The sequence below is a fragment of the Elephas maximus genome, chromosome X (assembly GCF_024166365.1).
Source record: "Elephas maximus indicus isolate mEleMax1 chromosome X, mEleMax1 primary haplotype, whole genome shotgun sequence".
Lineage (NCBI taxonomy): Eukaryota > Metazoa > Chordata > Mammalia > Proboscidea > Elephantidae > Elephas > Elephas maximus.
The window spans coordinates 31,288,935-31,302,437 of NC_064846.1; the positions used below are offsets into that span (position 1 = coordinate 31,288,935).

Here is a 13,503-nt window from a genome sequence, read left to right on the forward strand (position 1 = left end):
CTGTTATCTGTAGAATTTAACACTACCCAATCTATAGAATTTAATTTTTACTCCCCAATTCTTCAAAGTTAATCTCTTGTCCCAACTGAGAAATTAAATTCTAACAAAATCAGCTGGCTCTCCCTTTCCCCCCTAACGTGTGCCAAAACATTATCTTCTCTCTCCTCTCACTGTTCTTGGCTCCAGCCAGTTGGGGTCTCACTTAGCTGTGGGCCATTCAGGGCTGAGGTGTTTTCTTTATACTCGGAAGATCTTCTAATTGGACAGGTGTACCTTCTTCAACAACCGTTAAGTTCCCCGGAGCTCAGAGACAGAAAAACAGGACTTCACCTATAAAATTAAAAAAACAAAAACAAGAAACAAGCATGAACACTGCAGTAGTTGACAGAGAAACAATAGCATTTTCAAGGAAAATCAGTGCTCCTAACACACAATATAGATTATAACTCTAAAAATACATGGGTGTTTCTGGTCAAAAACATGGCATTTTCAGAAAAATGAGGTTAAGAAGAAAACAAAAAGGAATTAAAAAAGAAAAAAAAAAAAAAGGCTTCATGACTTCAGCTTCTCCAGGGTGACAAACAATTGTTATCAGTCATTCAGAATCCACCACCTGAAAACTTAAATACAATTAAGAGAATTCTCCTATTTAAACAATAAGTGTGATACTCATTCTTTGTTAAAATAAGTGAATAAAATAAGAATATAAAAATGTTTGCATTCGTGTGTGTATGTGCCCAAAATTTGGAAACCCTGGTGGCATAGTGGTTAAGTGCTACAGCTGCTAACCAAATGGTCGGCAGTTCTAATCCTCCAGGCGCTCCTTGGAAACTCTATGGGGCAGTTCTACTCTGTCCTGTAGGGTCGCTATGACTTGGAATCGACTCGACGGCACTGGGTTTCTGGTGCCCAAAATGATAAAAAGTGGCTAATTTGGGTAACAGGATAATGGATTATCTTACTTAATTTTCTACATGACAATTTTGGTTATCAAATTTTCTGTTAAGTAATTAATTTTTTTTTTTAATCAGAAAGCAGCCTCAGGAAATTGATTTCTCTTTGGAGCGTGTTTCCATTCATACTTACCTTTCTGAAATCAGTGAGGAGCTTGTCCTGGGTCAAGGCCTCCACTCTCACCTGGCACATAGACTCTCTTGCATTTATAGCAGGCTGTGCGCCATGAAAAATTCATTGCTCTACACCACGGACAATCCCAATTCGCTGGACTACCTCTGGGGCCAGGCTTCTCCTCGTGCTGGGATTCCAAGGCTTTTTTTCCTTTTCGTTGCTTGGTCTTTTGCCCCTGAGGCTGCTGTTTCTTTGGGCCTTCTTTCACACCATAGCTCTTGTTGTCCCCCAGGGGGTCCATACCCTGAGGCTTCTCTGTACCTTCCACCAGGTGGAGGCCCGTGCTGTCCCCCAGAGAGTCCATCCCCAGAGGCTTCTCCGAACCATCCTTCTGGCTGTGGCTCCTGCTGTCCCCCAGGGGGTCCATACCCTGAGGCTTCTCTGGACCTTCCTCCTGGCTGTGGCTCTTGCTGTCCCCCAGGGGGTCCATACCCTGAGGCTTCTCTAGACCTTCTTCCTGGCTGTGGCTCTTGCTGTCCTCCAGGAGTGTCATCTTCTGAGGCTTCTCTGGACCTTCCTCTTGGCTGTAGCTCTTGCTGTCCCCTAGGGAGGCTGTCCCCTGAGGCTTCTCTGAACCATCTTCCTGGCTGTGGCTCTTGCTGTCTCCCAGGGTGGCCATCCCCTGAGGCTTCTCCGGAACTTTCACCTGGTTGGGGCTCTTGCTGTCCCCCGGGGGTGTCATCTCCTGAGGCTTCTCTGGACCTTCTTCCTGCCTGAGGCTCTTGCTATCTTCCAGGGGGGCTGTCTCCTGAGGCTTCTCTGGACCATCTTCCTGTCTGCGGGTCGGACTGTCTCCCAGGGGGGCCTTCCCTTCGGGCTTCACTGGACCTTCATCCTGGTTGTAGCTCTTGCTATCCTCCAGGGGGGCTGTCCCCTGAGGCTTCTCTGGATCATCTTCCAGGCTGGGGCTCTTGCTGTCTCCCAGGGGGGCCTTCCCTTCGGGCTTCACTGGACCTTCATCCTGGTTGTAGCTCTTGCTATCCCCCAGGGGGGCTGTCCCCTGAGGCTTCTCTGGACCATCTTCCAGGCTGGGGCTCTTGCTGTCTCCCAGGGGGGCCTTCCCTTCGGGCTTCACTGGACCTTCATCCTGGCTGTAGCTCTTGCTATCCCCCAGGGGGGCTGTCCCCTGAGGCTTCTCTGGACCATCTTCCAGGCTGGGGCTCTTGCTGTCTCCCAGTGGGGCCATTACCTGGGCCGTCACTGGACCTTCTTCCTCGCTGTCCCCCAGGGAAAATGTCCCCTGGGGGTTCCCAGAATGTTGCTCCTGGCCATAGCTCCTCTGGTCCCACAGCGGGGCCGTCTCCTGCGATCCCACTGGAGCCCACATACCAGCTGGGTGTATCCCTCCAGGAGGCATCTGAGGTGGGGCTGCTGCAGCTGCTTCCATGGCTACTGCTGGTGGTACAGGTGTCGAGTACGGGAATCCCATTGGGAATGGAGCGTGGAATGGGAATGGGTGTGGCACTGGCATTGGCAGATGGGGTTGTGTGGCCTGGCCCCAGGGACTCGGTGGGCCTGGCACATAAATCAGAGATGCAGGGGCTGTCATTGGTGCCTGTGAACACGGCATGCTTTGTGCCCCTGTGCCCACCATTGTGCCCTGATCCTCCGCATTCAGGGGCCACGCTGCGGCCCCATTCTGCCCAGCTTGATTCCCAGACGCGACCTCCTGGGGTAGCGGGTTGATCTGGACCGATCTCTCCACCTGGAACAGCCTCCCGCGCAGCACGTCGCGTTCGCTCAGGGCCTGTTGCAGGGCCGCCTGTGTGAAACGCAGCTGCGAGTCAGCCTCCTCGCGCGCCTCACGCAGCCGCTGCAGCTCCGAAGCCAGGGCCCAGGAGGCCCCCTCGCGCTCCTGCAGCTGATCCTGCAGCCTCCGAAGTCGGCGCATCTGCTGCTCCCGCTGCCTCGCGGCCACACGCACACTCAGGGCCAGCGCGCTCCAGGTGCAAGCCCTCTTGATGTGGCCGGGCACCTGAGGGTCTGACAGGACCGCCTGGAGCCGGTCCTCCACCTCGTTCCAGGGCCGGGAGCGGAAGGCCAGGTAAAAGTCTGGGCCACCGCCGTTACTGAGGATCTCATTGTTGATGAACCTGATCACCTCGTTGTGGCGGAACCCACTTTCGTGGTCCCCGAAGGCTACCGCCATGGCTACTGCGGCCTAGTCAGGCGGCCCGCCTCACAGGACTCCGCTGCGGTTGCTGTTACAGGCGATGGCCGCCAACCAGTCAGCCCCTCAGCTCTTCGCTCAGTCCTAGGTCAGTCCTTGCCCAGTTCTGGCCTCCTCCTCAGGCTCCTTCCTGCCTCACCACTTGATTCGCCTCACAAAGACTGAAGCCGACTCCCTCGCCACGCCAACCCCTCCAGGGCGATGGCGTGTCGCGTCACAGCGACGAGCTCTGAGTTACACCGCAGTGCCTGCTGGGACCGACTTTCCTCTGCAAAGCGCCCCCTGTAAGGCGGGCTTGCTGAGCTCAGCTCTGCCTGGAACGACCTCCCTTGGCAGAGCGCCCCCTCCTCGCAGGCTGATAGGTGGCTGTGCTCAGCTCTGCCTGGTATGGACCTCTATCAGTACAGTGTGCGGTTCATAGCGGCAGGCTGGGTGGTTGTTTCAGTTCTTCCTGGGACCAACCTCCCTCGGTAGAGTGCCCCTCTACAGGGCGAGTTGGCTGGGTGGCTGCAGACCCACCTCCCTCGGCCAGCAGAGTGCCTCCTGTATGAGGAGAGGCTGAGTGACTGCACTCAGCTCTGCCTCGGACCCACCTCCCTCGCCCGAGTGCCTCCTGTATGACAACTGGCTGAACGACTGCACTCAGCTCTGCCTCGGACCCACCTCCCTTGGCCAAGTGCCTGTTGTATGACAAAAGGCTGAGAGACCGCACTCAGCTCTGCCTGGGACTGACCTCCATCAGTCCAGTGCTCCCATCATGTCCGGCAGGCTGGGTACCTGAGCTCAGCTCTTCCTGGGACCGGCTTCCCCTGGCAAGGCACTCCCTGCATGGAGGACGGCTGTCCTGGGAACTGCGGTGAGTGGGGGTGCGGGCGGGGGATTGGGGAGGTGGGAGAGTGGAGCGGTCAGGGTGAGGCGGTGGGGGAGTCGGGGTGAGGGGTTGGGAAGGTCCCTTGCAAACACTAAAGGAGGCCATTCATTCATGCACCAGGGGGGTGGGATTAGACCTTCAGTTGCACACACACTGAAAGAGAGAGTGGATCAGTTGAGGTCAGAGAACTTCTGAGGTGGGAAAGTGAAGTAGAGGAGACTGGGGTTGCAGGGCTCCCAGTTCAGGAAAGTGAATACAGTGCAAGAAGGGGACCTACCAAAACTGAGGAGAGGAAGGGCAGGGCAGAGTGAGAACTTGAGAGAGGAGGCTGGGCCTGCCCTGCTGCTGTAGGGGAGATGACAAGCCTGCAAGCTGGGGTAGAGGTGGGAACCAGGCTCAGTTAGAGTGAAGTTAGAGTCAGGCAGCTGTGGGGAATTACAAAGCCCAAACCATGGGGCAAGGCTGGCCAGGGGCACTAGGAAGGGCACCACTCCAATATCTGAATGGATAAAGAGGAAAGGGAAGCCAGACCAAGAAGATTTTCTGGGAAGATAGGGAGCTGTCAAGGACTGGAGGCCACAAAGAAGATGAGTGGCTTGATGCAGTGAAAAGGAGGGAAGGACATTTCAAAACTCAGCATCGCGGACCAGAGTACTCTGAGGCATGGTGAGACAATGTGTGTGAACATGTATGGGAGAAGTGAATCAGAGTGAAGATATTGGGTCTCTGATGTTTCTGGGAGATTTTGGAGGGCACCATAAGCCATGTGGAGGGGTTTTCCAATATGGAGTGCAGAAGGGGGTTACTCTTTGCTCAGCTCCATTTCCAATACCTCTCAGCTGCCGTACTATCCTCAAGCATGTACAAGTTTCTTCCATGTTCTGTAATGTTTTTGTCTACATTTCCTGCACCTTAATTTCCACCTGTAAAACTTTACTGAAAATATTGTGATAAGGACTCCCCCCCACACTAAAAATCCAAGATTCTTCTACCTTGAACTTTCTGTAGACTTTGGCTCTTTTTGAAATTTTATACTCCCTTTTCTTCAGTGACACCAAACTATTGATTGAAGGCTGCTCCTTCTTAGCTTACTTTTGCTGCCTGCTATGCTTCCACTCATCCTTGTTTTTATGCTTCCACTCATTCTTCTCTACCTGAGTTTTGTCCTCAGACTCTTTATTTTTTGCCAGGCACTCCTCCTCATTTCAGACACTCTCTCACTGTGATGCCATGTAGTCTCTTTCTTTCACCTACCATCTTATTGCTGAAGACTCTCAAAGCTTTATATTCAGTCCTGCACACTCCCCAAAACATCAGACTCATCTGAACAAACAACCTACTAGAAATCTTCACCTGGATCTTCCATTGTTGTTGTTGTTAGGTGCCGTCGAGTCGGTTCCGACTCATAGCGACCCTATGCATAACAGAAGGAAACACTCTCTAGTTCTGCGCCATCCTTAAAATTGTTGTTATGCTTCAGCTCATTGTTGCAGCCACTGTGTTAATCCACCTCATTGAGGGTGTTCTTTTTCCGCTGACCTGTACTCTGCCAAGCATGATGTCCTTCTCAGGGACTGATCCCTCCTGACAACATGTCCAAAGTATGTAAGATGCAGTCTCCCTATCCTTGCCTCTAAGGAGCATTCTGGCCGCACTTCTTCCAAGACAGATTTGTTCTTTCTTTCGGCAGTCCGTTGTATATTCAATATTCTTCACCAACACCACAATTCAAAGGCGTCAGCTCTTCTTCGGTCTTCCTTATTCATTGTCCAGCTTTCACATGCACATGATTGATTGAAAATACCATTGCTTGGGTCAGGCGCACCTTAGTCTTCAGGGTGGCATCTTTGCTCTTCAACACTTTGAAGAAGTCCTTTGCAACAGATTTGCCCAATGCAATGCGTTCTTTGATTCCTTGACTGCTCTTCCATGGCTGTTGCTTGTGGATCCAAGTAAAATGAAATCCTTGACAACTTCAATCTTTTCTCCGTTTATCATGATGTTGCTCATTGGTCCAGTTGTGAGGATTTTTGTTTCTTTATGTTGAGGTGTAATCCATACTGAAGGCTGTGGTCTTTGATCTTCATTAGTAAGTGCTTCAAGTCCTCTTCACTTTCAGCAAGCAAGGTTGTGTCATCTGCATAACCCAGGTTGTCAATGAGTCTTCCTCCAATCCTGATGCCCCGATTTCCTTCATATAGTCCAGCTTCTCGTATTATTTGTTCAGCATACAGATTAAATAGGTATGGTGAAAGAATACAACCCTGACGCACACCTTTCCTGACTTAAAACCAATCAGTATCCCTTGCTCTGTCCAAACAACTGCCTCTTGATCGATGTATAGGTTCCTCATGAGCACAATTAAGTGTTCTGGAATTCCCATTCTTCACAGTGTTATCCATAGTTTGTTATGATCCACACAGTCGAATGCCTTTGCATAGTCAATAAAACACAGGTAAACATTCTGGCATTCTCTGCTTTCAGCCATGATCCATGTGACGTCAGCAATGATATCCCTGGTTCCACGTCCTCTTCTGAAGCCGACCTGAATTTCTGGCAGTTCCCTGTCGATATACTGTTGCAGCCGTTTTTGAATGATCTTCAGCAAAATTTTGCTTGCGTGTGATATTAATGATATTGTTCTATAAATTTCCACATTCGGTTGGATCACCTTTCTTGGGAATAGACTGTGATCTTTTGGAAGCAGATTGTCAAGCCTGTTTTCTAAGGCGGCTCTGGGTGGGTTCGAGTGACCAATCTTTCAGCTTGTAGTAGAGCGCTTAGCCATTTGTGCCACACAGGGGCTTCATGTGTAAAGTACCTGGTGGTAATTATCATTCTCCTCATCATCACCATTATTACTATAAGAGAAGGCTTAATGGGGAAGGTGTGGCTTTTATCTGGGATTTGAAGAATTGAATAGGACTTAGATGAGGACAGTGAGACGTTTCTCTGTTATTTATCACTTGACTGTGTGGCTAAGATTTGTACCAGGTCACCCTGTTCTGCCTTATCAAGTTAAATTATATTGCTCAATTCATACAACTGTCTCTTGTACTTTCATTCCATTATGTTTTTAGAAGCTGACATCTGGTCCCCCACCTACCTGCCTTCTACATTTCAGCTATTTCCATGGATGCTCTTTGCTAGAGCTACACATCTGATACCACCAAGGAGGCACCATGTGTGTACTGGCATTTGTGGTATTTCCAGGATCTATGTTGCCTTCTGGGTGCTGAAGGCATCATCTGCCTCTAATCAAAAACAAAACATGTTCTGTATATGAAACGTAGGAAAGAGAGAGTTGTTGGGGGTGTAATTAGTCCACACTTTGAAATATACAGAAAAATGAAAACACATTTTGAGAGGATATAGTTATGAGGGTAAATTATTTTTAACTGTAATAATAATCATAACTCCTTAGGATAGTAATTAAAGAAATAAAAATACAATGGAAAATTACGGTATTGCCTGGAATATTAAAAAGCCAAATTCAGTGTACAGGCAGTCCCTGGGCTATGAACATCTGACTTACTTACAACCCATAGTTATGAACCAACCACTGTGAAGCCTATCATATTAAAAATTCCAGGTACATACAATGGTTCGTAATAACAAATGAGTGCTATTTTGCAATGCATATCAAAACATTATTATTATTATTACTGTATTATTATGTTAAAGATGTTTTAGTGTATCTGGAAGTGATTCTTTAATGTTTTTTTGCTGTTTATATACTAAGACAAACATTTGACTAACTTACATTAGATATGAACCACACGTAACTATTCCAATTTACATACAAATTAGACTTAAAGACAGATTTAGGAATGGAACTTATTCGTAATCTGGGGACTGCCTGTCTTTATTTAGATATCACACACACAACCAGATATATAACAGATTTTCCTGCAAACAAAGACATTTTCCTACTTGGACCAGTTCAACTTGCCATGTGTTGAATAAAAGTAAGTTGCCGCACTGTTTTGCTAGCTATATAAAAAAGCACCCAGGTGCAAAAGGAGCGGTTATCAATATTACCAGCACTAATTTACGACCTGGCTTTAATCATTGTTGCATATTAAGTGGAAAAAAAAAAAACCTGTTGCCTTTGAGTTGATTCCAACAAACAGCAGCCTTAAAGGGCAGAGTAGAACTGCCCTATAGGGTTTCTAAGGAGCGCCTGGTGGATCCAAACTGCTGACCTTCTGGTTAGTAGCCTTAGCTCTTAACCACTACACCACCAGAGTTGAAGGTACAAGTAATTCCGTTTAAACAGAAACTAAGTTGTTTGCTGATAATCTTATCAGTAGGAAGTATTTTGCATATTCATATTATGAGCAATAATATTGGTGCTAATAAAAATTTCTGGAATTTTTATATGGTAGTAAGTAAAGGCTAACTTTTTTAGTGCTTATTTGCTAGACTTTGTGCACTCTTTGTGTGCATTATCTTATGTAGCCATCACGATAATCATGTGAATTAAGTAACAGTATTACCTCCATTTTTGAAATAAGTAAATTCAAAATTAAAGAAGCTAAATAACGTTTACAAGGAACCACAGCTAATGTGTGGAGGAGTCAAAATTAATACCTTGTTTGATCTGAGTACAAAACCCGTGCTGCTAACCATTAGACTGAACTGCTTCCAATTACATATTTTCCCAGAACTCTAAGACCCAAGGAGTCCCTGTGGCACAGTTAAGCACTTGACTAGGTTGGCAGTTCAAACTCACCCAGAGGCTCCTCAGAAGATAGGCCTGGCAATCTGTTTCCAAAAGGTTGCAGCCTTGAAAATCCTATGGCGCAGTTCTCTGCACACATCGGGTTGCTATGAATCCTAATCAACTCGATAGCAAGTAACAATAACAAATAAGACCCAAGCTAGTAAAATCAACACATAATAGACGTGATAATACATGTGCCAAAATCATACTAATATATATATATATATATCTTTCAGCCCAAAAGTAGGAAGTACAAAATTTGCCTATAACTTATTAGGTAGCTTAAACGTGTCTATAAAAGGAGACTACTGAAGAGGAGTGATCAATTTGAAAAATAGGAAAGCAAGAATCAGAGAGCAGAAATTGAAACTGGCAATAAAAACCTGTCCAATGTACAGAATGCTTCAGCCAATGTATGGGGACATTCCTGTCCCTTAACCAGATCTATCCCAGTAGTGGAGACAGAGTTCTCAGGCCACAAGAGTTCCATGACAAAAATCCATTAAAATCATCCAACGAATTCCAGTTCTCATTACATGATTGCCTATAGTTTCCTGACAATAATTTGACTTCCAATGTAACTTAAAAGTATAGAGAGAACTCCCTGACCATTGATCTAAGTGTTGCAGTCTGCTTGACATTGATGCTTACCATTGTAAACAAATAAACCAAAACTCAGATTTTATACACTGGTATCTTTTGAATTAAGTTAGTATAAACTAGTCTCTGAGAAATTGATAACATTTGCGTACCTGAACAAATTGAACATCTGACCTACAAACCTGGGGAACATAGCCTAGAATAGGGTATCCACGCCAAGATATGTTCACCCTAGGTGACAACTGCGTGTCATTATTCATGCAGTCACAGTTCATCTACTTGACCTAATCTGATCAAAAATAATCATTATAATTTCATGGAGAAAATAATATACATGGATGTATTTTGTAACATTTCTCATTGTGTAGAAACCCTTAAAATCGTTGAAGTTACAATTAGTAGCGTTTTTTGAAAAAAAAAAAAGCCATCTTGCTTTTCACGTATTTGATTTTGTTTCTGCTGCCCTCTCTGCCCAGGATAAATTTCCAAACACTCTTAACCTGGGTGACTTCTACTCATCTTTTAATATTCATTTTAGGTGTCACTTTCTCCAGGAAGCATTTCCTAGCATCCCCACATTAGGTTTTTTCCCACTAGTCTATGAACTATTCTATCTGAAGAGTATCAGCAGCAGCTAGCACGGTGCCTGTTACATAATGCGTGTCTATTGAATGAATGAATCTCAAAACTTTTAGGTTAGTTGTTCTTGTTAGTTGTCGTCGAGTTGATTCTGACTCATGGTGACCCCATGTGTACAGAGTAGAACTTCTCCATAGGGTTTTCACGGCTGTGACCATTCAAAAGCAGATTACCAGGTCTGTCTTCCAAGGCATCTCTGGGTGGGTTTGACCGGACAACTTCTGGCTAGTAGTAGAGGGCTTAACTGTGCAACCCAGGGAAGTTTAGTTATTAAATATGGAGATTTGATGAGCAACTGTAAATTCACCTTATTCTGTCCCTTCAAAGTCTTGTCAGATTAAAGAAGACAACTCTTTATAGTCTTCTCTGACAGATCATGCTCCTCAATCATCTTGATTGTTACCCAGGTTTAGAACTTGACTAGTTAAAACACATCTTCCAGCTACGGAGATAAGTCCATAGTTTTGTATGCACTGAAGAATCTTATACTTTTTTATGTTTAATATTTGTGTGATGTTGCTCATTATTTTCTTGATCTTCTGGCCACAGCAGCATGCTAAGTTGATGTCTTTAGGACATTCATGAATTCAACAAATATTTAGTAAGTGTCTATGTTATGTGCTAGGATCTGACTATAAGGCACAAAGAAAACGATAATGACTAAAATCAAGGTCCCTACTCTCATGTTGTTGTTGTTGTCAGGTGTCATCGAGTTGGTTCCAACTCATAGTGGCCCTATGTATAACAGAATGAAACACTGTCTGGTCTTGTGACATCCTCATAATCATTACTATGTTTGAGCCCATTGTTGCGGCCACTGTGTCAATCCATCTCATTGAGGGTTGTCTAGTGCTGCTATAACAAAAATACCACAAGTGGATGGCTTTAAGAAAAGAGAAATTTATTTTCTCACAGCCTAGGAGGCTGGAAGTCCAAATTCAGGGTGCCAGCTCCAGGGGAAGGCTTTCTCTCTCTGTCAGCTCTGCAGGAAGGTCCTTGTCATCAGTCTTCCCTTGGTCTGGGAGCATCTCAGTGCAGGAACCTCAGATCCAAAGGATGCCCTCTGCTCCCGGCACTGCTTTCTTGGTGGTATGAGGTCCCCCTGTCTGCTTGCTTCTCTCTTTTATATCTCAAAATAGATTGAGGTAAAACACATCCTAATCTTGTAGATTGAGTCCTGCCTCATTAGCATAACTGCCACTAGTCTCACCTCATTAACCTCACAGAGTTAGGATTTAGAACACATAGGAAAATCACATCAGATGACAAAATGGTGGACAATCACACAACACTATCATGGCCTAGCCAAGTTAACACACATTTGGGGGGAACACAATTCAATCCATAACAAGAATCTTCCTCTTTTTCACTGACCCTCTACCTTACCAAGCAGGATGTCGTTCTCCAAGGACTGGTACCTCCTGATAACATGTCCAAAGAATGTGAGATGAAGTCTCGCTTCCAAGGAGCACTCTGGCTGTACTTCTTCCAGGGCAGATTTGTTTGTTCTTCTGGTAGTCCATGGTATATTCAATATTCTTCACCAACACTAACTCAAAGGCATCAATTCTTCCTCTGTCTTCCTTATTCATTGTCCAGCTTTTGCACGCATATGAGGAGATTAAAAATATCATGGTTTGGGTCCCCCCCCGCAAAAAACCAAACCCTTTGCTGTTGAGTCAATTCTGATTCATAGTGACCCTATAGGACAGAGTAGAACTGCCCCATAGAGCCTCCACGGAGCGCCTGTTGGATTCGAACTGCCGACCTTTAGGTTAGAAGCTGTAGCACTTAACCACTATGCCACCAGGGTTTCCATTAGTTTGAGTCAAGCACACCTTATTCCTCAAAGTGACATCTTTGCTTTTTAACACTTTAAAGAGGTCTTTTGCAGGAAATTTGCCCAAAGAAAAACTGTAACCGACGAGGTTAATCTGTTCCCCCTCCTGGATTTAACCGACAGGGTTAAACTGTTCCTCCTACTTCTATCCACCCCAGGCCTGTGAGTTCCTGATAAGGCATCCTGTGTAGGAGCTCAAGGCCACTTACTGCTCCTCCACTCAAGGCCACTTCACTGCCCCCTTCCATTCAGACATGCCTGATAAGCTGAAAAGCTGTACTTAGATGAACTTTGTACATCATACCCCCCAAAACACACCCCCTAACCACCATATTGCACCCCCCACTGCACCTCCACACATGTTAATCAGTTCCTGGAATTGCCCGCCTATTCTCAGAAACTTCATGAATTATGCGTAACTTCCCTATCCCAAACCTTGTAACTACCCTAGAATCCCCAACTTCAGAGAGCTTGATTTGAGACTTAGTCTCTGAGCGCCTTGCTTGAATGACTTGCAATAAAGCCTACTTTCTCTTTCTCAAAGGCCTGGTGTCTCTCAATTGACTTGAGGGGTCACACTGGCAGGACCCACCCTTACTGTGTTATAGTACATACTTTGATTTCTTGTCTGCTGCTTCCACGTGCATTGATTGTGGATCCAAGTAAAATGAAATCCTTGACAACTTCAGTTTTTTCCCCATTTATCATGATGTTGCTTACTGGGCCAGTTGTGAGGGTTTTTGTTTTCTTTATGCTGAGGTGTAATCCATACTGAAGGCTGTGGTCTTTGATCTTCATCAGTAAGTGCTTCAAGTCCTCTTCACTTGCAGCAAGCAAGATTGTATCATCTGCATAATGCAGGTTGTTATGAGTCTTCCTCCAATCCTCATGCCCCGTTCTTCATATAGTCCAGCTTCTTGGATTATTTGCTCAGCATACAGATTGAATAAGTATGGTGAAGGGATGCAACCTTGACAAATACCTTTCCTGACTTTAAACCACACGCTGTCCCCTTGTTCTATTTGAAGGACTGCCTCTTTGTGTATGTACAGATTCCTCATGAGCACAATTAAGTGTCCTGAAATTCTCATCCTTCACAATGTTATCCTTAATTCGTTATGAGCCACACAGTCAAATGCCTTTGCATAGTCAATAAAACATAGGTAAACATCTTGTCTGTCAGTTTGTCATACTGTCGTGGCTTGCGTGTTGCTGTGATACTGGAAGCTATGCCACCGGTATTTCAAATAGGACCACCTATTTCAGCAGGGTCACCCAATGTGGACAGGTTTCAGGGGAGCTTCCAGACTAAGAATAGGAAGAAGGACATGGCAGTCTACTTCTGAAAAAATTTACCAGTGAAAACCTTATGAATAGCAGCAGAATATTGCCTGTTATGGAAACCCTGGTGGCATAGTGGTTAAAAGCTAAGGCTACTAATCAAATGTCGGCAGTTTGAACCCACCAGGCGCTCCTTGGAAGCTCTATGGGGCAGTTCTGCTCTTTCGAATAGGGTTACTATAAGTTGG

General features: G+C 45.7%; 1 protein-coding gene across 1 annotated transcript; it reads right to left on the minus strand.

The window, feature by feature from the left end:
- Window positions 1-1,096: 1,096 nt before the first annotated feature.
- Window positions 1,097-3,381, minus strand: LOC126068671 (testis-expressed protein 13D-like). The gene has a single exon (XM_049871420.1). The coding sequence runs from the start codon at window positions 3,275-3,277 to the stop codon at window positions 1,097-1,099; it is 2,181 nt and encodes a 726-aa protein (XP_049727377.1). The 5' UTR covers window positions 3,278-3,381.
- Window positions 3,382-13,503: the final 10,122 nt, after the last annotated feature.